Genomic DNA, 23,137 nt, shown 5'->3' with positions numbered 1-23,137 from the left:
AAAAAGCTTTGGTTGAATCGTCATCCTTGAGCAGAGATAAGAGACCTGTTTACCGTATAGAACCGCCTTCCCTCCGTTGTTTCTGCACCGCTACATTTCTCTATCTGCCTTTCTACGCCACAGACCGGCTATGGATCCTCGTCGCGTGGTTTGTCCGGATAGCGCCTTCGACTGGCTTCCCCAAGTCGCGTTCCTGTTTCTCACTTTCAACTCACTCAACTCCGCATACCAGTCTCGCCGCGACACCGGCTCGCTGGCCTTCGTGGTGGTCGCCTACGTCGACCTGTTGATGCTCGTCTTCTGCCTCAGGCGGCTGGAGAAGATGGCTGCCGATGACCCACCGGAGCACAAGAAGCGGACTTTGGCGGCTGTTTGGATCCTCTTCACCGCTCTCAACCTCGCGTTCGCATGGCGGGTGGCGGAGATATTTCCGCCGCTACTGGCTGTTGCCATGGCCGGATTTTACGTTCTGATCATCTACCCGCAAGCGGATGGCTGTTCCGACAGAAGCATGATTCCATCAGCCGAACAAAACGTCTGAGCTAACGGGTCGGGCGGAGCACTATCTCCGCCACATCCATTTATTTCCCTTCTTTTCGTTTACATGAGAATCTGTTTCTGATCGACTCGATGTATCTGATGAAGCCTTTCCTACTTGGAAGAATGGTTGAGAGCTTACGTCTTGATCCAAAAGACTAAGATTATCAATCACCTCTGCATATACATATAGTCTCCTTATTTTGGAACGATTTCTCAGTTTTTTGTGGCGTGTTACGTACGGTAGAGAAATACTCGCTCCAGCCATCGTCTCGTATTTTCTACTAACCACTAGGAGGAAACAAAAATTGTTTGTTGGTCAAAGAGAGCAGACTCGACTACGATAAGAAATTAGATCAAGTGGGCCCCCATAAATAAAAAGGGGGCTACTTGCAAAGGCGAGGATATCGACTTGCCGCAAAGTGCCAAGTTAATGGCCACCAACAGCTCGCCACCATCAAGCCTTTAATGGCATCCACTGTAAGATAACATCAAGGCGAGGCATCGGCGTTTGGTATTATTTGTTTTATGAGGTATAAACCGCCGGTGAAACTACCTCAGTGAAGAGCCAAACCCCAGAAAGGCATGGTTTAGGGTTTAGGCACAATGTGCCTACGGATGCTTTGATGTTCTTACGCCTTCACCCCCGGTCGTATCACTGTGGTGTTGTCTTGTTTCATAAATCGTGTGGCAATAACAAGAGAAAGCAATGTGGGACTAATGGATTAGATGTTGCGGCTCTTTAAGGCCTTCCCATACTCCGTAGTGAATAAAAAATAGAGCTACAACATAATCTAAGAAGGGAAGCCACGTCAAATGAGAGAATGGGGATGGATAGGAGGAACACGATTCTTCTCTGCTGCTCTAATCCACCACCAAATGCCACCATGATTTGGATCCTCAATCAACTTCCCCATGACCATGGCATTGCATAAAGAGGAGTGCACCCAAGCAAATCTAGGATCGATGATTTTGCGAGCTCAAGAGGATTCAGATTACAGTTTACTAACAAATAAACTCATCTGGATGATTAAACTTATGACTAGAATTGATAAGGTATATTTTGGACCTCGATCACGTCATCAACGAATGTGGGCTCTCGAGACACACGTCAGACACTACGTCACAGCACCAGGCGTTAATCTGACAAGTCCTGTTCCGAAAAGCTCAGGACGATGCTGTTCCACGTATATCGAACGACGACCGTACGAAGGTACGAACTCGCCATTCGGAGGAGAGGTCGGTCGATACGCTAAATCCGCGTACGATCAATCCTTGGATAACAACATAAAAGCCCTTGACCAGCATCTAGCTAAAGGGTCATCGGGATGATTAAACCTACGACTAGAATTAAGAAGGAAATAACATCGAATTTAAAACTATATACTCTGGCGTGTCATCGGGAGCCAACTTCTCCGGCTCCCTGAGGCAAAAGAACAGGATCAACATATTGGAGTAGACAAATGACACGAAGAACAGTGGAGTAATGGCGAGATTGGTATACGGAGTTGAATGAGTTGCAAGTGAGAAACAAGAATGTGGCTCGAGGAAGTCAGTCGAAGACGTTATTCGGACAAACCACACGACTGAAATAAGGCATAGCGCTTCGAGGATCTATAACCATTGATTTAATTACAGGAAATCATTGCATTATTCTTCTCCAAAATTAACTTAAATTATTAGGTGAAATTGAGAAATTAAAACAATAATAAAATCAATCTATTAATTTATTGAATTTAAACTAATGATCTAAAACGCTTAAGAAGAGTAGTACGCCTATCCGTCTTTTATAAATAAATCCGAATCGTACGCTCTAATTCATGCATAAAAGTATCAATAGAACACTTAGACATCACCCCAAAACAATTCTTTCATTATAGAATGCTTATTACATGTTATACAAAAAGAGAAAATGTGCCGTAAACTAAGAGATCTTTGAAACATTGCGCATGACAACTCGAGAAGGAAAAGAAAAGAAAAGAAAAGAAAAAGATTTATTCACAAGAATAGAAACTACAAATTGATGTGTCGGCAAATTTTTGTTTGCAGGTGCATTCGATCAAGAACTCCACGTTATGGCACTTTCGACACTCCCTGCCTCTGCAGTTCCACCAACACACCGTCCAGTGAAGGGGGCTTCAATCCAAGAGGCAATGGCAACCATGGTTTCCCTAGAACATCTCCAATAGCTGCATCTATGCTTTCTTTTGACTGATCCCAAAACACATAATGTTAGAGATAATAAGACAGTAAGAAAAAAAATGAATCCTATTTTCTTATACGAAATTTATTGCGTTATTATACTTAAGAATATAGCTGAGAAATAAAATATTAAAAAAAAGGGCTAAAACTTACTTCTAAATGACATCATCTAAGCATATTTTTGCTGAGAGTCCACACACTAAGCATGTTTTTTGAGTTGGACGTGGAATCTAGATGAGTGTTTAAGAGAGATGGATGGAGAAGAACTTACAGGGGAAGCATCAAGCTGAAGCTGCGAGCTCGGGTGCTTGGTCATGGCAGGAGCAACTGCTCTGTACATCGGACGTGGAACGACGCCCGGGACTGGTGGAGCCGCGAATCTCTGCAGCATTAGTTTTGGCGTCAGCGCATCAACCACTTCGAACAGGTTTATCGAGCTGAAGCAATACGTGACTTACCACCATCGGCAATGGCTGGGGGAAGCAAGGAGCTCCTTTGGCCATGGTATGCGGAACCCATCCTTCTCCGCTTCCCTGCATGGAGAGAGACGATCGAATCATGTTAATTTGGAGTCGCCGGACGAAGAGAAATAGATAAAGACGAACAGATGGGTGCCCCGTACGCTTTGGTAGAGGTGGTGCCAATAAGAAGGGTCAGGTGGTGGTGGGAGAGGTGGCTGAGGAGGAGCCCACGGCTGCGTGGGAGACCGTCCCGAGAGATGCCGCGGCCACATGTGGAGCACCGGTGCTTCCGGCGTGGGGTGCCCCCATACGTGGAGTGGTCTAAAGGGCTGCACTGGTGGTGGTGGTGGTGGTGGTGGTGGAGGAGGAAGGAAGCCGATGGTGGAGGCGAGCCACGGGTTCACGTCGACCCTCTTCACCCCCATGCCCGTCGCGTACATCTGTCGTCTCTGGCTCCAGCTCGCCGCCTCCGCCTCCCTCGCAAGCAAATGCTTCCGATGCGAACGATACTTCTGCAAGCATTTCATGTCTCCTTGTAATATGCACCAAAACAAACATGTTCGCTAATGACTGCACGCCAAAATCTAAGTCGATTTCTCGAGCAACTAATAATTGCAAGATAGATATATGCATGAGTAGATGGCTAGCAACAGTCAAGCACTCGTCATGCAAGCAAAGGGGAGTGCTGTTTCCGTGTCTCGGAAAAAGCAGGAAGTACTTGTCATGGCTGCATCATGAACTCCCTGTACTTAAAAAGGCCAAGCAATTACTTCCGTGGTAGGGAAGGACACGAATCTTAAAGGAGAACGATACGATTGGAGTAGGGAAAAAGAAGCAGTACCTGCAGATGGCTTGCAACATTGTGACGAGTGAGGCAGTCGATCCCCATCAGCTCCAGAATCCTCGACGGCACCGCCTTGTCGATCCCCAGCTGCTCCACCGCCTGCACGAATCTCCGGTGTAGATCCGGCGTCCAGTCCACCTGCCATTCACACGTCCGTCAGGAACGTGAAGAGAAGAGGCAGCTAAGTCCATTGCCACTTTCTCTGCAGCAACAGCACAAACAAAGTACGTCTAAAGGATAAGAAGGTCCGACATCTCACGGGAGCCCGTGATTCCTTTCCCTTCTCTAACGAGATCCGATTTCAAGCTTCGTTATCCTTGCGTTTAATTGGGCCGTCACCTTTTCACTGTCTTTTTCTCGCCGTCTGCTTGGACGCAAGAAGCAAGAAACCTATGAAGACTTTTCCTCATATCTACTGGAACATGTCATTGTAATCACTATTCACCGAGTCCAAATCCCATTATCTTCTTTTCATTTCAATTTCTACCACAAATCTTCCGGTGGATCAGATGCACCCGTGGCTCTCGTGATGCCTTTCCGGGAAAACCTAGGTGAACTTTCAGAGAGAAAGGGAGAGGGAGAGAGAAAGAGAGAAACGCTTACTTTTGCTTTGCGCTTTCCCTGTGAGCCCTTCGCCGCAGCCGCCGCCGCAACTGACGACTTCTGACCGTTATCCGGTGTCGATGACCTCGCTTCAGACGGCATCGACGCTGCATCCTCTGCTGTCGTCTCACTCGTGGCTTCCTCGCCATGACTCAAATATTTCTCACCGTCCAAGACCACCGTATCCTGCGTCACTCCGCCAAGCATCCCGTCCGTCGCCTCCGCCACCGCCGGTGAGCCCGAGTCCTCCTCCCATCCCACCGAGAACTCCGCAAAAGTCTCCGCCGGGTCCAGCTCAAGGCCCGGCAGCATGTCTCCGTCATCGATTCCCGCGAAGAGGTCGCTGAAGTTGATGTCCTCGAGCAGAGTTTCGCCGGTGAAGTCACCGTTAATACAGAAATTGTCCGACGACCCATCTCGTTCTTCACCATTGGAACCTCTCAAGGCTTCGACCGCAAGCATGTCAATAGATTCGATACGTGCGCACGGAAATGAACGCGCGAGCTACGTAGGCTACTCAGGCAGGTGTTTGCGCACCATGAACCGGAAGTAACGAGCTTGGCCGGAGACTCCGCAGAGAGAGGGGTGGAGAAGGAACGAAGAGAGCAGAGGCTTTGTGGGGAGTCTCAATAATAAGAGTGGATTGGCTTGACATGGGAAGTTGGAGTATTATACTCGAGAGAGGTCGCATGTCCACCACAATTTCCTTGAGATTTCTATTCAGGAGCTTTTGTTCGCACTCGTCAGTCCTTTTCTCTCTGTAAACGAATTGAATGTCTTGTGGATGAGCAATTTCGAGGTCTTCCATATATCAAATTTCGGAGAGAGAAGGAGAGGAGTCAGAGGTGACACTGGCTGTATGCATATCGGCTGTGGGGCTGTCTTCTCTCTCCTGATAGAAGGAAAAGTAAAAGCTATTGCTCTTGTCCATTCTCATAATAGCAGTAGCATCCCTTTTCCTGTGCCATATACATCTGTATGGTTCTTGGCTTTCACACAACAGCAAGTTGCACAGAGAAGAGATAAAGAGCAAGGTCTCACAATAACATGGCTCCTGGTGCAGCAATCAAGAAAACTTGATGTGGATGCTCCATCTTCATGTCGATTTATTTCTTGGGAAATCGTATTCTTTAATCAACCACATCCTCTCTCTCTCTCTCTCTCTCTCTCTCTCTCTCTCTCATACACAACACCTACTGAGCTGCATATAGGCTCACCATTTCCTCCCTTATTTTTGCTTCTGATCTCCTCTCTGTAAAAGATAGAAAGAGGAGTACATATCATATACACTGCAACATAAGCCTCCAACAGCTGTTGCAACGTATCCAAATCATGGTCCATAAACTCTTGCAACCTTGCAAGGACCACCTTCATTCTCTTACTGTTTTGTCATCTTGCATGATCCGAAGGATACCTATCAAGAATACACTTGTGATCGAATTGCTTCTTCACTGTTTACCTTTGCACACAAGTTATGACTATGAAGATTAGTGCATACATTACCTTACACTGAAACATCATTGAATGATATTATCGGATTAACTCCCATTTCATGTGATGTATCTAACACTGTTACGGCTCATTGTGACAATTCCTGTTGTCATCTTTAGAATATTAATCCTGCACTGAGCCATGTTTTGTAGTCACTGTTACAATAGACTATCACTGTAATTAATACCTCAGATCTAAATCAAGGTGAAATATTTTGAGTTTTTATCATATTTGTAAATGTTGAATGCATATTATTATTCTACTAAATATATTTATTTAATATTTAAAATATTAGTCTGATGATATACCAAACTCATTTGCGACAAATTTCGATAAATTTTATTGAAAGACAGTAAGTTAACCTAAGATTCGAAGGCTTATAATATTTCGACTTTGAGATATTTTATGAAATTCCACACAAACTAAAAAAAATCAAAAAATGCAAACATAATTAACTAAAAATTTATTGGTTAAATACTGTATGGCATCACAAAATTAAAATCAATCGTTTGCTATACGAATATATATTTTTGGTTTACTTGGAGTTGGTTTTTTTGTCGATCGCTTTCATCGATCGCAATCATAATCGCAACCATCATGAAAATGACTCGGCTGTCCATCCTAGTGTCTATCTAATCTAATGGATATCAAGAAGAAGTCATGAAATCATATGTACTAAAGCAGGACTGCATTGAATGGCTTCCTTTTATGTCTCATGAATTCCGGTGTAAGCAATAAATGTCTTCCTTTTGTGTCTGATGGATTCCATTGTACGCTATTTGATGACCATAAATTATGATCGGGAAGACGACAATTAAAATCTAACACTCTTACAATTATTAGTCGTGCACACAATAACGCTATTTCATAACGAATGATCGAATAATGTATACTTAATTTACTTGTCATGCTAGTGTTGATTAGACTTTACTATTAGTCGAAAAATAATGATCACATTAATCATGCATATCAAACGAATATTGAATGTTAATTAAGAATATTTTTTGTTACCACGTACGTATAAACTAAGAACCCTAAATATGAAATAAACAAATCATAATTAATTAAATGATGTAAATTTAATCGTAATTATCAAATGTGTCTATCTTCTTCCTACATTCATCATCTAACATCAGTAGTCCTTTTCGTGTGGCTATAAGACAATTAATTGTTAGATAAATTATCAATAAATATTGGCAATACAAAATAATAATAATTAGATTTATAGTTGACTTATAATAAAATAAATTCATTGGTGATACAAAAATAGGTATAGAGAAACCTAAAAAATATTCTATAAACTATAAATAGAAATTTAAGCTCACTTAATTAATTAAGGTATAACAGTTTTATAGAGCTAAGTAAAAAATCCATGTAACTGATATCCTGTTGTTTTTGTAAGACAACAGCATACTTGACATGATGGAGCAGACTTTGCAATTTGATGAATGGAAAAGAAATAAAACAATGGATTTTACATCCATGCAAAGCAATTGCTTCACTAGAGCATTCATTACATAAGCACCACAAAGCTGCTGCAACTGTTTCATCACATATCATTACCAAACAACTGAAACAGTGCATGGTGATGTTGAGAAATGCCGACACCAAGTCTGATGAACAGAAATAATGTCAATGATTTCTGTTCTTACATATACCTGTCTATATGAGAAGTACAGAATGCTAGAGAGTGTGTTCTGAAGAAAGGGGTGAATCCCCATCCTTGCAATCCATATCCTCCATCTCATCATCATCCTCACCAATCCCAGCAACATTGAAGTGTTTCCATCGACTGTGAGCCTCGCCTGCATGATCCTCTTCATCATTAACATCAGTTTCTACCATGGATTTGCCTCCTGCATGCCCTTTCACATTTGCAGCTGCCTCATCATCGTATCCATAGCTCAAAGTTGATTCAGTTCCACATGACATGGATAGAGTGTTGTCACTGTCATCTGTGATGTAAACAGCTCGGTTTTCTTTGTGATTCCACTTTGCAACAACTGGTCTGCAACTATCATCGGTGTCGCTAAAATAGTTCACTTGGCGTGTAACATCTGCTGATGCGGTATCAGATCTCCCCCGCGGCATTACGCGAAAGCAATCATAACCGTGCGCATGAAGCCGATATGACTGATATCTTCTCTGGTTTTGCATGGTCCAGTTGCCATCCCTGTTGTTCGTGTCCTCAAAGGCTGCCGGAGTGGAGATTCTTGCATGATCAAAAGGATGGAATTCATTGTCACCTGATGATTCTGATGAGTGTATCTGCACAGAAAAACGATGAGCTTGTACTAAGAAGATCCTATATCCAGATAAAACAATTCACCATAAAAAACGATGAGCTTCTGTCCAATACAAAGACAGAAGAGTACAAAAATGCTCGAGTAAACTAATAGCGACTAGTTTATGATGATGTGAGAGATAAACAAGGTGTTGAGAGCATTGGAAGTACACTCAGGAAGGAAGGCATTTATTATCAGTTGTTGATGAACCTAAAGCATTGCAAGTAAATTAAGTCCATTAGCTATCAGCTGCTGATACGAAAAAATAGTGCACGTTCTTGAAGTCCTTAGATTGTTCAAAATTGTAGTCTTCATTTCTAGTAAAAAAAAAAGCGTTTGTAATTAACGTTTTAGATTCATCAGATGAAATAATTAAAAACAATGACATCAACAGTGAGATCAATTAATCTTTCTTGTGTAGGCATCATGGATACATTCCAATTAATATTCTTTAACTGATATGTAAACCACAGAACCATAAAGATAAAGTTTGCAGTTGAAAGTCAATTGAAGATTCATAAACAAATAAAATGATCTTCTCCATGTCTAACGTCCTCTTTGACCAAGTCTTCATAATCCATACCTCAGCTACTCTTTCTTCTAATGTAAATGCCAAAATAACTACTACATTAAGGACTACGAAGTATCGAATCTTAAAATAAGCTTGTTCACAAAGTTTGGTACCTGTGCCTTCTCCATCCTGCGATAACTGTCATAATGGATATTCGCCTTATCAGATAAATAAAATGGATTGCCCAGTTGAGTAACCTGACGAACAGCATAACGGTCATCAGGTGCACAGTTCGGAAGAACACAATTTGGGGCTTTGTGGTATTCTGATAGTGAAGATGCAGTCTTGACCCCACCTTGTTGAGATTGATGAGTGGCATCTGATGCCTTATATTGAGAAGAAAAAGATGAAATGGCACACGCATGTTTATTTGAAGTTCGCCCTCCATGACTTGAAATATTAATTGAAGACACAGGACGAGTATGATCGACATTTTCATAATTCAGTAACCAGCTTGGTTCCATTGGAAAGAACTGGTATTCACGGACAGTCCTTGGAGCCTTAACATCATGCATGTGAACATCTGGAACAGTGACATCTGATTCATTAAATGGACTTGTCACTAAACCACATTCCAACCTAGCCAAGAATGTTGACTCCTGCAAAAACTTCATAGATAAGAAGAACTTGCTAATGGACAAAAGCTCTCGGATATGGAGGAGCTTAAATGCACTAAGATATCAAATCATATTTTGTGACCAAAAGGGCATTTATGAGTGAGTTGATGAAAGCATACCTTAATTGACTCTGACCATGCTCCCTCAGTTTCTTTGCCATCACAAGGTTGCCAAGTATTTTTTTGTTCCCTATGTACTGTAACTGTAGCAAACAATTAGCAGCAAACCTCTATGAACAAAGATATTGATTTTAGAATCTACATAGAGCTAAAGGGTAAGAGAAATAAAATAAAATCACATCTTGACATAGTTCATTATGAGAAAATCAATCATAAGGAGTTACTAACATCCTACAGTAGAATCCGTTATAACAGTCTTGATTTCGAGACTGGTATATTCATTAAGTACTCAAATTATTTTATAAATTCCACAGTGCTAAATGTCAAAGGTCAATCTCATAGTTAATGGAATCACTCTACCCAGCACCCCATTCCAAAAACTGCAGTCGCGGTTCCACACCACAATTTATGCTATTTATATCCCTGATTGATGCAGTACATGATCCAGAGTGCCACAATTGGAAATCTCATTGTTATCTTTCAGTTTCTTAGGTAAGAACCAACATACTAAAAAAATCCACAAAAACCTGTTCTGGAACTCATTCAAGAAATAAAAGTAATGAACATACTAAACAAAAAAGAAAGAATGTTAATGAATCCATCATTTTAAATCATTAATTACCATTACCTTTACTGGATTAAATGTATAACTAACAACGTAGTAAGACCTAGATAATTTACCTAATACCTAAGTAACCAGTACATATCACAACCCAAAACATTGAACCAATTAATTCTAACCCATAATGTACCATGAACAAAGTTCAGTGGTGTACCCTGTACCCACACTCATTATGACCTAGAACGTTCTACATTCCAGGTATACTAAATGAGCTATAGGTTGTGATATATGCACTTTGTTTGTTGGGTGGCATATGATCAGAAATGCACAATTTTTAAGTCATGATATGATGATATTAGTGTTGTTAGTCAATTTCTGAGGTTGTTTCTTCTTTAAGCTTACAAGAGTTCTCCATTCACCCAACTGTGACACTAATCACAAAACTGCTAAGTGATATTTCTATATGTCTATTCATGTCTTAGTGACTTGCTGTCATGAATAATTAAATTCCATCATCTCTTACCGTAATGGACTGCAATTGTTTTTTGCTACTATTTTCATCTCAAATTTTGTCAGAGTTGAACAGAGAAACAATACATTACAATACTTTTAAGTTTAATTCCAAGTTAATGGATAATCAAGTGATATTTTCACATGGTATCCCATTATTTTAATATGTTGCTATTATTTTCGGCACCAAGTTTTTAGCTTTTAGACATACCAAATTATGACATACATGGACGGAACTAATACTTGGTATACAACATAACGACCATCCTGCATAACAAATATGATTATGGTTAATGTCTAAGCATTTCCAATCTTTAACTGCTATGGAGCTAACTTAGTGAGCGTAGAATTCCACATTTGGCAATATCCAAATTCGTAATAAATAATTTCTCATCCTTGCTTCATATTAAGACACACGGTGATCTCCCATAGCTTGAAGGTTGCTAAGACAGTCCAAGAACTAGGAGGGCAAAAATGAAAAAGCAGCCTACTAACATTTTACTGGTATACAATTCTCTAGACAAACTCTTTAATATCTTCTTCTCTTTTCTTTGTGTCGAACACATGGCATAGTCAAACCCCACATGGAGATAGTCATCCATTATCTAGGACAGGAGAAAACAAGTGCAAAGTGCCCCAAGAGGATTTGAACCCATGACCCCTTAAAAGGTATCTGAATGCTTTAACCATCAAAAATAATAAACATCGGCCAATATCATTTTAGCTTCCATGAAAGACCATGAAATCATTAAACGTGTACCATTTGAGTACCTGTATACTGCAAAAGAATATGATTTAATTGTTCGCTTTTTTGCCTACTCAATTTGTCAAATTTCTCATATGTCTGTTCACTTGGTATGACTATCTTTTTGCATATATTTAAATAAGTTGGTCCATCAGTTGAATCAATTAGATAGGTGGATCTCAATTATTTATGATATACAGTGCTGCACACCAAGGAGAGGACAGTAAATACTGAAAAATAAAGGAATTAATATCAAAGATAATTGGATTTACTTGGATCACAATGTTGTTATTAAGTATATTCTAGACTGTCCCATGAAAACCTGTTGACAATATTATGTCATTATGTAAAAGACATTCAGAAACCTGAAAAGTGACAACTGTTTTTTCTTTAAAAAGGAAATTAAACACAGATATCAATAAATAAGTTTCAATATGACAATCATTTGGAGCAATTTAAGTGGAAAATCATTTGCAAAAGAACATGTTATGATGAGTTCAGATGACAGAGTGCCATGAACTGACAACTGTGTTCTCTTCCTATAAGTCAAACTTTAGCATTAACTCCAATCTTTCACTGCACAGATATCAAATTTTAATTGAAGAAAATAAAAAAAGAAAGTTTTTTACAGCTGTATGGTCAAATTTTGAGATCAGCTCTTTTAAAAAAATATAATAAGACATAATATTTCAGCTGTATGGTCACTAAGCCGAAAGAACCTAAGGAAACTACAAAAAAAAAAAAAAAAACAAACAAACAAAGTGTTTGCAATCAGCCAACCACAAATTATAAAGAAAGTGATCCTACTACAGTATAAGAGGTTAATAAAACTTGTAATATAAATTATGACTCATGATTTACCTGTCTATTATTCATTGGCTCATGCAAAACACTTGGCAAATGGAAGCGTATGACTTCGTTCACATAATACTGAGCATAACAATTTGCTTCAAGTAAAGAAAAAAAACAATAGGCTTAAGCGCTAAACCACATAAGATCATGCATAATCCCTCTCTCCAAATAATTACTAAGCTTTTGAAGCCACATTATGGGTAAAATTTCATCGATAAATTTGACAAAATAACATAATCTCCCAGGTCAATAGCAATGTCACTACAATTACATATGTCGCTACATAGACTGCATTGTCGATGATGCCTTGGGGTCACCATCTACAAATGCAGATCAAAATAACTTGAACCTTTTGATGCCAAAGCAGACATAAGACTTCACACCATAAATGCATGTAGGCAAAAAAAAAAAAAAAAGATAATGAATCTTAGCAAAATGCAGCTTCCAAGAAACTCCCATTACATTGCTTAACCAGAATCATTGTAATATGGTGTGACTCAACTTTTTCATGTCCATAAATTTAATTATAGCAACAGAAATCATTACTACAAACATATCCTATTCAGCAGAGTTATAATCAAACAACAATTCTAGTATAATGGACAACATAGTTGCATCACTGGGTGTTATCAGTCTTAGTCATCGATACATAACTCTAGTAAAGAGGAAAATTTTCATATCCGATAGAAATTGTAAGAAGCATGATACCTAAAGGAACCTCAAAAGTTCCAGAAGTCAAAGGCTTGAACTTGGTACTGATTGGCTCATAAGTTCTTGAAGGATGCCCCAGTTTATCCTCAGCATGCGTGACTGCTTGTTGCAGCTTTTGGTACATTGGCCACACATGCGGTTGCGTCACTGATGAAGGCAATTGCAGGGCAGGCCCCACTCTGGGCTGCACCAAGGATGTTCCTGCAGGCATGAAGGTTTGCGGTGGCTGGTGCCTCTTCAAACTCAAGGGTTCGTCTGCACATGCCGATCCAATTATAAATGACGGGCCAGCTCTTGCAACACTAACCAATGGCATGCTGGAGGTCGATCCAGGACTGAACTCGGGCGCCAGATACATATAGTTTCCACCACCCAGGAGATGATCACGATTCTTCCTGGGTGTGTACCTCCGAGGACCATGCTTGTCCAGGAACCGCCGATTCCCAAACCAGTTCTGGACTTGCATGTACTCCAGCCCTGTTCTTCTTGCTAACTTCTCCTTCATCCACGTACTTGGATTCGGCTCCACTGCACGAAAAATCAAACCAAACGTACGGCAATAACTCAACACCACGAATCCAACACAACCAAAGTTGTCAAGAACCACCTACTAAAAAACCCCCCTCCCGCAAACAAAGAAAATTTTAGCAATCTGCAGAGGCTTCCTCTAATAAAACGAACAATAGATGATGATCAACGTCTTCAAGAAACACGAAAAAGATCAGAACTTTGAAAGGAGCAAAGGACCTGCATAAGCTTCCTCGAGGATCTGCACCTGTGATGGACTCTTCATCTGCTTCTTCGCCATTAATCCGTCCTCAAGAGGCCCCTCTCCGAGGCTCCCGTCCGCGTGCTCCATCTCAACTCAAATCCCGAACCACGGGCAGCGGACACGAGGGATAGCGGGCGCAGAGGAGCGAAAAGGCGAGGGCTTTCAGGTTGGGAACTGAGCGAGAAGAGACGGGGAGCAGCAAAACGTGCGGCTTTCCTTCGACAAAATGCATGCACGCGCAACACGCCGAAAGGAAAGAAGGAATCGTGAGGGGATTTCCGTTGCGGAAGCTAACAGTAAGGAGGAAAGGGCGTGCTAACGGGGGAAAGTGCATCATAATTAGCAGGATAACAGGGACGACAGCAACAAAGAAAGCGCGACGATGGGTGGCGCTGGAGGAGGCAATTAATGCAGGAGGTGGCGGAGGAGGAAGGGGGCGAACGGAATGGAGCAGACGGAAAAAGGAAGGCTTTTTTGAATGGGGTTTTGGAGGTAATGAATGGTAGGAGAAGGGAAAGGTAAAGACTGATCGGCGGATGCTTCTGTTTTAGCCTTTTAGGTTTGTTTAGAGCATTAATTGTTGAAGATAAGAAGGTTGGAATCAGAGGTTTTCTTGCTTCACAAGAGGGGAGGAATTCGAAGATTGGAGATTGTCGAGTTGTTGATGGTTTAGATAACATCAAATCGGATCAAATATTTGTTTCTATAGACACCTTTTCTAATTTCTGTTCAATCTAATTCAGAATTTTTCTATCTAATGCTTTAGATGTCGAACAAATTTCTTTTTAATTTAATATAAGAAATTATACATATCAATAAATCTCTGAAGTCATGCGAATAATTTATTGTATGTGCAGGACACACAATCCTTCTCCCAGCCAAAAATTATTCGGCTCCGTAAGAATCGCAGCTTACATCATTACATTGCAGGAAGACGAACCAAATCGAGCAGCATTAATGGCAGCAGAATCACTTTAGACGCAGAAGAAGGTTTACGGAATTGGATGCGATTCATAGCCACAGAGCGCCGGCTGGCTTCAAGATGGGCACGAGCTCGCCAGAGATGTGGACGGCCATGAGCCGGTCCAGCCCCCCCACCAGCCTGCCCCCTACGAACACCGCCGGCAGCGTCACCGTGGCGGCAGAAGTCCGCCTCTCGTCGTGCGCCTCCGGCGGCAGCGATGCCATGATGGCGGCCTCGTCAGCGTCCTCCCCGACCTCGCACACCACGGGGTTGACCCCCTGCCCCAGCAGCAGCCTCCGGACGACGTGGACCATGAAGCAGCCGCTCCGCCCCACCACCACCACGGGGTTCTCCTCCACCGCCACCCTGATCTCGCCGGCGCCGCCGATGATCTTCTTGAGCTCCCATGCCTCCGGCGCCCGACTCAGCGAGGGCCATGCCTTGCCGCTGCTGTAGGGGATCGCCTGCTGCATCATAATAATCCACCAACCTCGACGAACAAAAACAGCCGAGAGAAGAGAACCAAGGATGGTATCGGTGTTGAAGAATAGAGGCGCTGTACGCATGCATATATCCACACACGGAGGGCGACGCCGACCACACAGCCATTACCGCGTGTAGCGGTCCTTCCTTCCGCCCTCCCTGTTACTGACGTTTCAGGGAAGCCGCGGTGACGCAGGGGTGGCAGGTATCAGCTGTCAAGGCTAAGACAGCCCCTCGCATTTGCAAGTCATGTGCCGAGGCTGGATCACCGCACACCGTTCGCATTCCGTTAATCTACCTTTGTATGAACCCTGTATCCTGTGGTTGTTTATGCAGGAAATCTTCGTAGTCGATGTAAGTTGTTCGTGTCGGGTGGAGATGAAAGCAACGTGAAGGAAAAATCTTAAGCTCGGAGGTGGAGGATGCTGATTGGTCGGGTAGGAGTCGTGGACATGTTGGCTGCGCTTTCGACCACAACGATGCCCATACAAATCACATGTAGTAAGTTGACGACGGTTACTTGTGGGAGTATAGGTTGTAGCATTCGACGGATCTATTATTGGTCTTTGATAGCTGCAGCTGCTTCGTCGAAGGCTCCCCAGTTGCTTATCATGGGCCGACTCGAGGCACGACGCTTTCGGACGTGTGTCACCACCTCCTCTCGCCCGTCCGGAACTACGGCGCCGGTAAGTTGCGTCTTGGATCGTGCAAATGGTCGTGGCTTGCAGCAGTGGTCCTCCTCGGAATGGGGGTTCCTCTGGCATGGTGACGCATCCATGACAGGGAGCTGAGGTAAACAATCCAGATGGGCGTGGGAAGGACGTGGAAGCCCTGTGTCAACACACAGATAAATGGACGACTTTTAGCTGCAGAATAAATTGTTCCACGTGACATGAACCCACCATGCAAATATGAGGTAACAGCATCATCCACAATACAATTATAGCATAGATACTTCAGAGTGTCTACATTCCTGGTCCGACATATGCTTTTGCTTATTAGGGGAGGAGAACCGTAGACTGCAAAAGCTGCAATTAAATGCCACAGATGTTTCACTTATCGTGAGTCTATCAAGATGAAGTCTGAACTGAAACAAATCCAAAGAACGTGAAAGAAAAGTTTGTGATTTATTCATTGCTCAGGGAAGCCCAGGAGTTGGCCTGAATCCAATCGAAAGCAATTGGGCTCAGGAAAGCATCAGGGATTCCAAAGGAACTGACCACAGAAAGTGCATGGGGCCTTAGATCACCACACAGCTTCATGACTTCTTTCCTTGCGGCAGCAGCACTTTCAAGTGACAAGTACCCATAGCGAAGAAATGAAGCATCTTCTTCCACACAGATCAAGGCATACATGGACCTCAGCAGCCCCAGTAGCTCCTGCCAGAGGATATTAACATTTACAGGATTGATGCATCAATTTACTTGAGAAACTCAATAATACTAGCCATCTACATGTTTGGCAATGGCTTGACTAGGTATTTGGAAGTGGTCAACAATTTTAGTGAGGAACTTAGCCCTGGAGTTAGTTATTTTTGCTTTACATTTCCTGCTTTGAGAAGTTCTTCAGTACTATACCTTTAGTGGTCCATCAGACTGAGTCATCTCATCATCCGCAAAAATTTGCAATATTGTGCGTTCAGTGAACGCCCTTGCCAATTCGTCAGCAAGCTGATGACTCTGATATGCTCAGCAAGAAGTTCAATAGCATTAACAAAATGCACATCATGAAAAGAACAAAATAATTAAAGTAATAAGGAACACATACCAAAAGCATTGCCTTCTGTTTGCTTTCTCCTTGGGCTTGATATTGAGACACTTCACTAGCATACCGCCCAAGTAAATCTCTCTCCCTCAAGCAGAGTAGGTCAAGCTGAATGAATAAAATAACTACATCTTGATCTTAAGTCAATAAGGTGAAGCAGATCACATAGCTAACTTGCTACCTGGAACTTGATGCTTCTAAGTGTACAACTTGTTAGATTAGCCGGGATAATTGGGCAAGGATCATTCATGTGTTCCAACCCCAATCCCTCGAATGAACTCTTCATCTTTTCTGCTGCTAAATACTCTGCAAGGAGTGCTTTGCTAACCTGGTTCAACGTGTGCCAATATTACTTCCATGTGCTTTAATCTTAAAAAGGATAATGTCAAATAAACAATTGCATGGTACCTGTTGCATCAATACGTTGTTATCTCCCTCAAAGGTAGATTGGACATCATACTCACCATTTAGAATACCAATTCGGTTCTCTGTTTTCAAGCCTTGCCCACCACAGGCTTTGCGACACTCCTAGAAGAAGTAATAACCTTATGAATTGATAAAGAAAATCCTTGATGAAAATGAAACATTTCAGCTAAAGTTCATGTACCTGAAGTGCTCTCATGTTATGCCACGTAAGTGTAGCTTTCAGAGAACTGGAATATATGTGAATACTTTTGTTTGTTTCCGGTGTCCTCTTAACATATAATCTTTTCAAATAATTAGCTGCAGAACTCATAGCACAACTGCAAATGAGGAAAAACACAAACAAATTGGCGAAAATATTTTTTTATTCACCCAAAGCAGCTGATATGAAAATCAGGGCCATTTGACATGGAAGTTCAAATATATGATCAGGCTAATTGATGCAGTTACGTCTTTGCAATTAAGGGTAAGATACGCCATTGATGGCTAGGATAGTCCAGCAACAGAACCTCAGGCCCATTAGCAGATATGGAAAAAGCTCGCCTTGTCAAAGCATATCTCACAGTAATTGCTAAAGCCACCTAAAACCAGTAAAATATAAGCTACTAAACAATCTTGCCCACATATCATGACAAATATATAATTATCAACGAGTTGATATGCATAATAAGCAAGTACAAGGTACCTTTGATATATAAACTGCAGTAGCTGCAATATTCACACGCCCAAAAGTCAGCGGAGCCATAAAAGCTGCAAACCTCTGCAATATCAATTTGAATTTAATAGGTAGCCAATAGCACATATCAACAAGAACCATAATCAATATCATCATTAAACATCTTAAGATAATTTTGCATAAAATGTGTATGAATAGTTAAAACAACTTGAAACAAATAAATATGATGGCCTTAGCAATTTGTGTAACCTTATCTTTGTCTTTTATTGAGCTCACGTATTGCCCATCGGGCAATACATCAGCAACTGAGTTTAGCAAGTTTTCCCGAGGGACCTTGAGATTATCAAACCTGCATAAGTAACAAAGATGGCATCAAATGACAGCCCTCAAGCAGAATAACAAACTCTAGCATTAGAAACCTGTGTCCTCACCATATCCGACCATTATCAACACCATTTAAGCCAATCTTGTGACCACAGTCAGCTATACGAACATTGGGGCAAACATTTCCATCTGCATCTCGGATTTGTGCTACAAATGCATGGATCCCTTGACTGGTTCCATTTATAAGGAGTTGAGAGAAGATTATTGTGTGTGTTGCATGCTGATACATGATAGTTTACAAGGTCAACACAAGAGGGAGCTATAATATTAGTTTCCTTGTGCATATAGATAGCCATCATCTACATCAACAAATACAACTGATACATAAAATTTGTCCTTACATTAGCAGCTCCTCCAATCCAGTACTTCTGAGCTGATTCACATGGAGTGTTTATCACAAACTCTCTTGTGTTTGTGTCATAAATAGCAATTGTCTCGATTCCTCTAACCTTGAAATATAAAAAAAGAGCTATCATGTGTAAAAGATATAGTAACAAAAGAATAAAAAGAAATGTCTCAAAAACTAACTGAACTTAGATTTGGCTACATACATTACTTCCATGCCCCAACTCAGTCATTGCAAAACAACCCTTAACTTGATAATCCTCAGTAGCCTTCAACCATTTGTCATGATGACGCTTTGTGCCAAAAAACCGAATTGCCCCTCCCCTGTAACCCATCACATAACCTTATGATGACGTCACTAAAGCTGGATATCTTTGCTACTCAAAAGCTTCATCAAGTTTTCAAGCAAAAATAGCTACCATAATTACCACATAAATAGAATAGGGACTATAGTCGTACTTAACATTTGACAACAGTCCTGAGTTGCAGAAGAAACTACAGTGAGATTAGAAGAAAAGGTCCATTCCACGGGTAAGAAAAGAGGCAGTCATTATTTTGAGTAAAACTAAATGATCCTTTGCTTGTTTTGCCTCTTTTTATTTATCTCTTATCCTCTTTGATCTAATAACTCATATCCTCTTTAATCAACCAAAAAGATAAACAATAACAAATACTTACACCATTTCGAATCCAACCAATCCCTTTATCAACATAGTCTTTAACAATGAGACAGGTCAAATTAATGAATAATAAAATTGGACCTCTTCGAATAATGATAATAATTAATGCATAATTTACAAACAAATCTAAAAATTATGAAAATAACTCAGATTTGTTGAAAGAAAGAATAAGAGATGCTATTAGTTATAGCACAAGAGATGGTCTATATTATTGTTTGAGAAAAAAGGAAAAAATGACAACTGTTGATCCAGACTAGCGTTGTTACCAAGAAAAAAGACAGATATGGGATGCCTGTTCCATTAGGAAGGTGATGAATCCAGATGCTGAAGAGGACACTCTCATCAAAGAGGCATCAAAAGCACACGACTTGCAATCATCTTTAACACAAGAAAATCCAGTGTAAGCAGACATGTTAGAAGGCCATCTAGGTCGAATTGAAACACTGAAATATGTTGAATCCATAGTCAACTCTATCATGAAGTCAGACAAACAAGTCATGTAAGATTCTGGATGTATTTAGTGTTGTTTGTGATGCAGCTCGGGCTTCTAGAATTCAACCAGATGCACGAGGAGCAAAAATTGCAACCCTACATCACTAATAGGATAACCTTGGGTTCAGCTTTAAGTGCATGATGGTGATGATGAGATTAAATGTAACAGATAAAGTCAACATCTTAGTTTGTTTCTGTTCAGCTGAGCTTCCGTTTCATCATACTCCAAGAGTCATAAAAAAAAGCCGATAATTTGATTTCAAAGCAATTATCGCTACAGACAATATACTATATTGACCCCTCTTCTATACTTTATTTTTCTTTTTTCTTTCTGACTGCTGAACTTCAAAAAGGTAAATTTGGCTAACTTTTTACATATAATTTCTACGCCGGTCCTGATTGATTAAATGCTTCCAGTTAGTGTTTGCATCAAATAACATCCAAATATTCAACCAAAATTACACATTTCCAACATACTAAAAAGTCAGGTTACCTAGACGGACAGAAAAGAGGAGAGAAAAGGCAGAGACTGACCAGAGAAAGAAAGTGACCCCTAGTTTGATAGAGAGGGAGTGGTCATAGATCGCGATGCACTCGAAGAAGGCAAGCTTCCTCAACTCCGCCTCCGGGCCGCTCCCTGTGACCCACCCTTCGAACACACCACGGCGGAGCAGGTATTCGATCCGCCGCATCGTGACCGCCCGCTGCTGTTCCTTGGTCTGGTTGTAGTCCGGGGCAACGAACGTCCTGTCGCCGCGGCGGCGGGGGCAGAAGAGCGGGCTCTCCTCCATCAGCCGGAACAGCCAGTCCCGCGCCGCAAGGTCGTGGCCGTCCAGAACCCGGCGCAGCGCGGCGAGGTCGAAGGCCGGCGGCTTCTCGGAGAGCTCGGGCGGGTCATAATGGAGGCACGCGGCGAGCGCGAGTGGGGCTGCCGCGGAGGGAGAGGGGCAGTTCAGATGGCCAGCGATGACGGCAACGTGGCGGGCGGCGGTGGACTGGGGATCCATGTCGACGACAGATGAGGGATTAGGGATTAGGATTTCGCAGAGAGAGCTAAAGAGCAGCGAGAAAGGGTCTGGTAGAAGGCACGAAAGGAGCGGTTCGGTAGGAGTTGGGTAGGATGGTTGAGAAAAGGTTTTATGTTTATGGAGTTTTTATTAGCATATTTGCCCCTTTAAATTTAAATTTAGTAAATAAGATTTTCTATTAAATTTCATATTGTCAAATATATATATATATATATATATATATATATATATATATATATATCTAAAAAGAATGAATGCAAAACAAGCAAAATATCTAATTGATGTATTAGGAATGCATATAAAATAAGATGACACAAAACTCTAATATTTCATATATTTTATAGCACCAATTCTCAAACATTCTAAGGATTTATGTACTTTTTTATTGGGCGAATTAATTAACATTGGGCCAAAAGGCCGCCGTTCTATCCCTCAGCCATCCGGCCGTCCCCCGACGCGGCCGCCGCCGAGAGGTCATCGGCGAGAGTGCGCATGGCCTTCACCTGCATCTCCAGCGCCGCCACGTAGTCCGCCGCCTCTTCCAGCAGGCTAGCCGTCGACAGGTTCTCGCACCCGGGCACCAGCCGGCCGAGAGCCCGCAGCCGGTCCCTCACCTTCTTCCCCTCCTCCGGCTGCCCCGTTCCAGGAGTCGGTCCCACCGGCCGTCTCCGCGGCCGCTTGCGGCGGCGGATTCTGCCGCCGGCCCTGACGAGGAACCTGCTACAACGGCGGAGCAAGACGGCGCGGCTCCAACGGGACTGACCGCGGGCGGTGAGGGCGAGGGCGGAGTCCGCCGCCTCCTTGACGGCACGGGGTCCGGACGCTCGCCGCTCGCCGGCGGCGCGGAGGGCCTCGAGGAGGCGGCTGCGGTAGGCTCGCTCCCGGGCGCCGGTCCGCCACTTGTTCTCGGGTGGCGAGGGTTTCGTCCTGCGCTTTGCCGGGGCACTAGTGTCGGTGGAGATCATGATCATGATCATGATATGAGTGGAAACGGAGGAATACGAGACGGGGTCTGATGATGCATTTGTTTAAATAAAGCGGTGTTTGGTTCTCTAATTTGGAACAATAATTCTATTTATTTATTTATTTTTATTTTTATGTTTACTTCATTATAATTTATTACAATATCTATTAATTTGGAACAATAATTCTATGCGGATTATGAAATGTCCGACACATCACTATTATCGAGCTGACACATCATTGTTACCAAGCCAATGTATCATCCGTCACTTAATCAACACGTCAAACCTCTCATTAATACCGAGCCGACATGTCATCGTTCAATTGGACCGACGACAGCTCAGTAAATGTCGTGCCATAAGTAAAGCTTACAAAATCAATTATTATTAAAGACTATAATCATTTTCAGTATTTAACGATGACTTTAAATATAATAATCTTATAATTCTTAAGAGAAAAATGTATGAGAATTTATGACTTAGACATCATGTTGTTCTTATGTTGGTGGACCGATAAAGACAGGCCGTCGGGCATAAATCGAGGATAAAGAGAGGCGACCGATGCCATGAACCCATATGCAGGGTGTCATTTTTCTTATCTTTGGTGGGGTCTAAATCTCAATCTCTAAATTGCTCCTCAGAATAAGGACAGAGAAATGTAGCTTAGGCTCATGGCATCGATAAGAACGCAAACTATCGTCGTTCCCAGTGGGGTTCCATGGTCCGAATCAATCAGTTGTGCTGAATTAGCGTCATCGGTGACAAAATTGTTTGGATTCAATTCGATGGTATCAAAATCTTCGTATACTTCATGATGGGGATATAAACAGGACAAACTAGAGATAATCACTATGAGAATAATGAATATACAAATATCAATCTCTTGCCCAAAACCCAAGCAACAACCACAAGAGAATAAGTGGGATACAAGGATCACGTTACTGCCCACAATATCTAAAACCTCCCAAGTAATCACAGCAAGAGCCTACTGTAGATTTGATCTAACCTGAGATGAGAACACTGCTAGATGATTGTGAACAGTCTCTCTGCGTTG

At 42.0% G+C, this 23,137-nt stretch overlaps 5 protein-coding genes across 5 annotated transcripts; all 5 read right to left on the bottom strand.

Moving 5' to 3' along the window:
* Positions 1–2,389: 2,389 nt before the first annotated feature.
* LOC135605919 (probable transcription factor GLK1) lies at positions 2,390–5,258 on the bottom strand. Its single transcript, XM_065096537.1, has 6 exons — positions 4,648–5,258; positions 4,042–4,182; positions 3,362–3,712; positions 3,198–3,272; positions 3,011–3,121; positions 2,390–2,748 (listed from the first exon to the last, which is right to left on the bottom strand). Exons 1-6 carry the CDS (start codon positions 5,107–5,109, stop codon positions 2,611–2,613), a joined length of 1,278 nt encoding a protein of 425 aa, XP_064952609.1. The 5' UTR covers positions 5,110–5,258; the 3' UTR covers positions 2,390–2,610.
* Positions 5,259–7,598: 2,340 nt separating this feature from the next.
* Positions 7,599–14,496, bottom strand: LOC103975483 (uncharacterized). Its single transcript, XM_009390455.3, has 5 exons — positions 13,858–14,496; positions 13,108–13,638; positions 9,731–9,813; positions 9,108–9,593; positions 7,599–8,406 (listed from the first exon to the last, which is right to left on the bottom strand). The coding sequence occupies exons 1-5, from the start codon at positions 13,967–13,969 to the stop codon at positions 7,822–7,824; spliced, it is 1,797 nt and encodes a 598-aa protein (XP_009388730.3). The 5' UTR covers positions 13,970–14,496; the 3' UTR covers positions 7,599–7,821.
* Positions 14,497–14,651: 155 nt separating this feature from the next.
* Positions 14,652–15,548, bottom strand: LOC135605918 (monothiol glutaredoxin-S9-like). The gene has a single exon (XM_065096536.1). It carries the CDS (start codon positions 15,410–15,412, stop codon positions 14,894–14,896), a length of 519 nt encoding a protein of 172 aa, XP_064952608.1. The 5' UTR covers positions 15,413–15,548; the 3' UTR covers positions 14,652–14,893.
* A 709-nt stretch (positions 15,549–16,257) lies between these two features.
* On the bottom strand, positions 16,258–21,228 carry LOC103975485 (acyl-coenzyme A oxidase 3, peroxisomal). Its single transcript, XM_009390458.3, has 13 exons — positions 20,628–21,228; positions 19,128–19,245; positions 18,918–19,025; positions 18,624–18,796; positions 18,442–18,541; positions 18,202–18,276; positions 17,967–18,097; positions 17,701–17,836; positions 17,502–17,621; positions 17,275–17,421; positions 17,097–17,201; positions 16,907–17,008; positions 16,258–16,708 (listed from the first exon to the last, which is right to left on the bottom strand). The coding sequence occupies exons 1-13, from the start codon at positions 21,098–21,100 to the stop codon at positions 16,457–16,459; spliced, it is 2,040 nt and encodes a 679-aa protein (XP_009388733.2). The 5' UTR covers positions 21,101–21,228; the 3' UTR covers positions 16,258–16,456.
* Positions 21,229–21,396: 168 nt separating this feature from the next.
* On the bottom strand, positions 21,397–22,127 carry LOC135605917 (transcription factor bHLH149-like). The gene has a single exon (XM_065096535.1). It carries the CDS (start codon positions 22,096–22,098, stop codon positions 21,547–21,549), a length of 552 nt encoding a protein of 183 aa, XP_064952607.1. The 5' UTR covers positions 22,099–22,127; the 3' UTR covers positions 21,397–21,546.
* Positions 22,128–23,137: the final 1,010 nt, after the last annotated feature.

The sequence above is a fragment of the Musa acuminata genome, chromosome BXJ2-2, assembly GCF_036884655.1.
Source record: "Musa acuminata AAA Group cultivar baxijiao chromosome BXJ2-2, Cavendish_Baxijiao_AAA, whole genome shotgun sequence".
Classification (NCBI taxonomy): Eukaryota; Viridiplantae; Streptophyta; class Magnoliopsida; order Zingiberales; family Musaceae; genus Musa; species Musa acuminata.
Note: the sequence above shows the minus strand (reverse complement) of the source record. Positions and strands in the feature narration are given on the sequence as shown.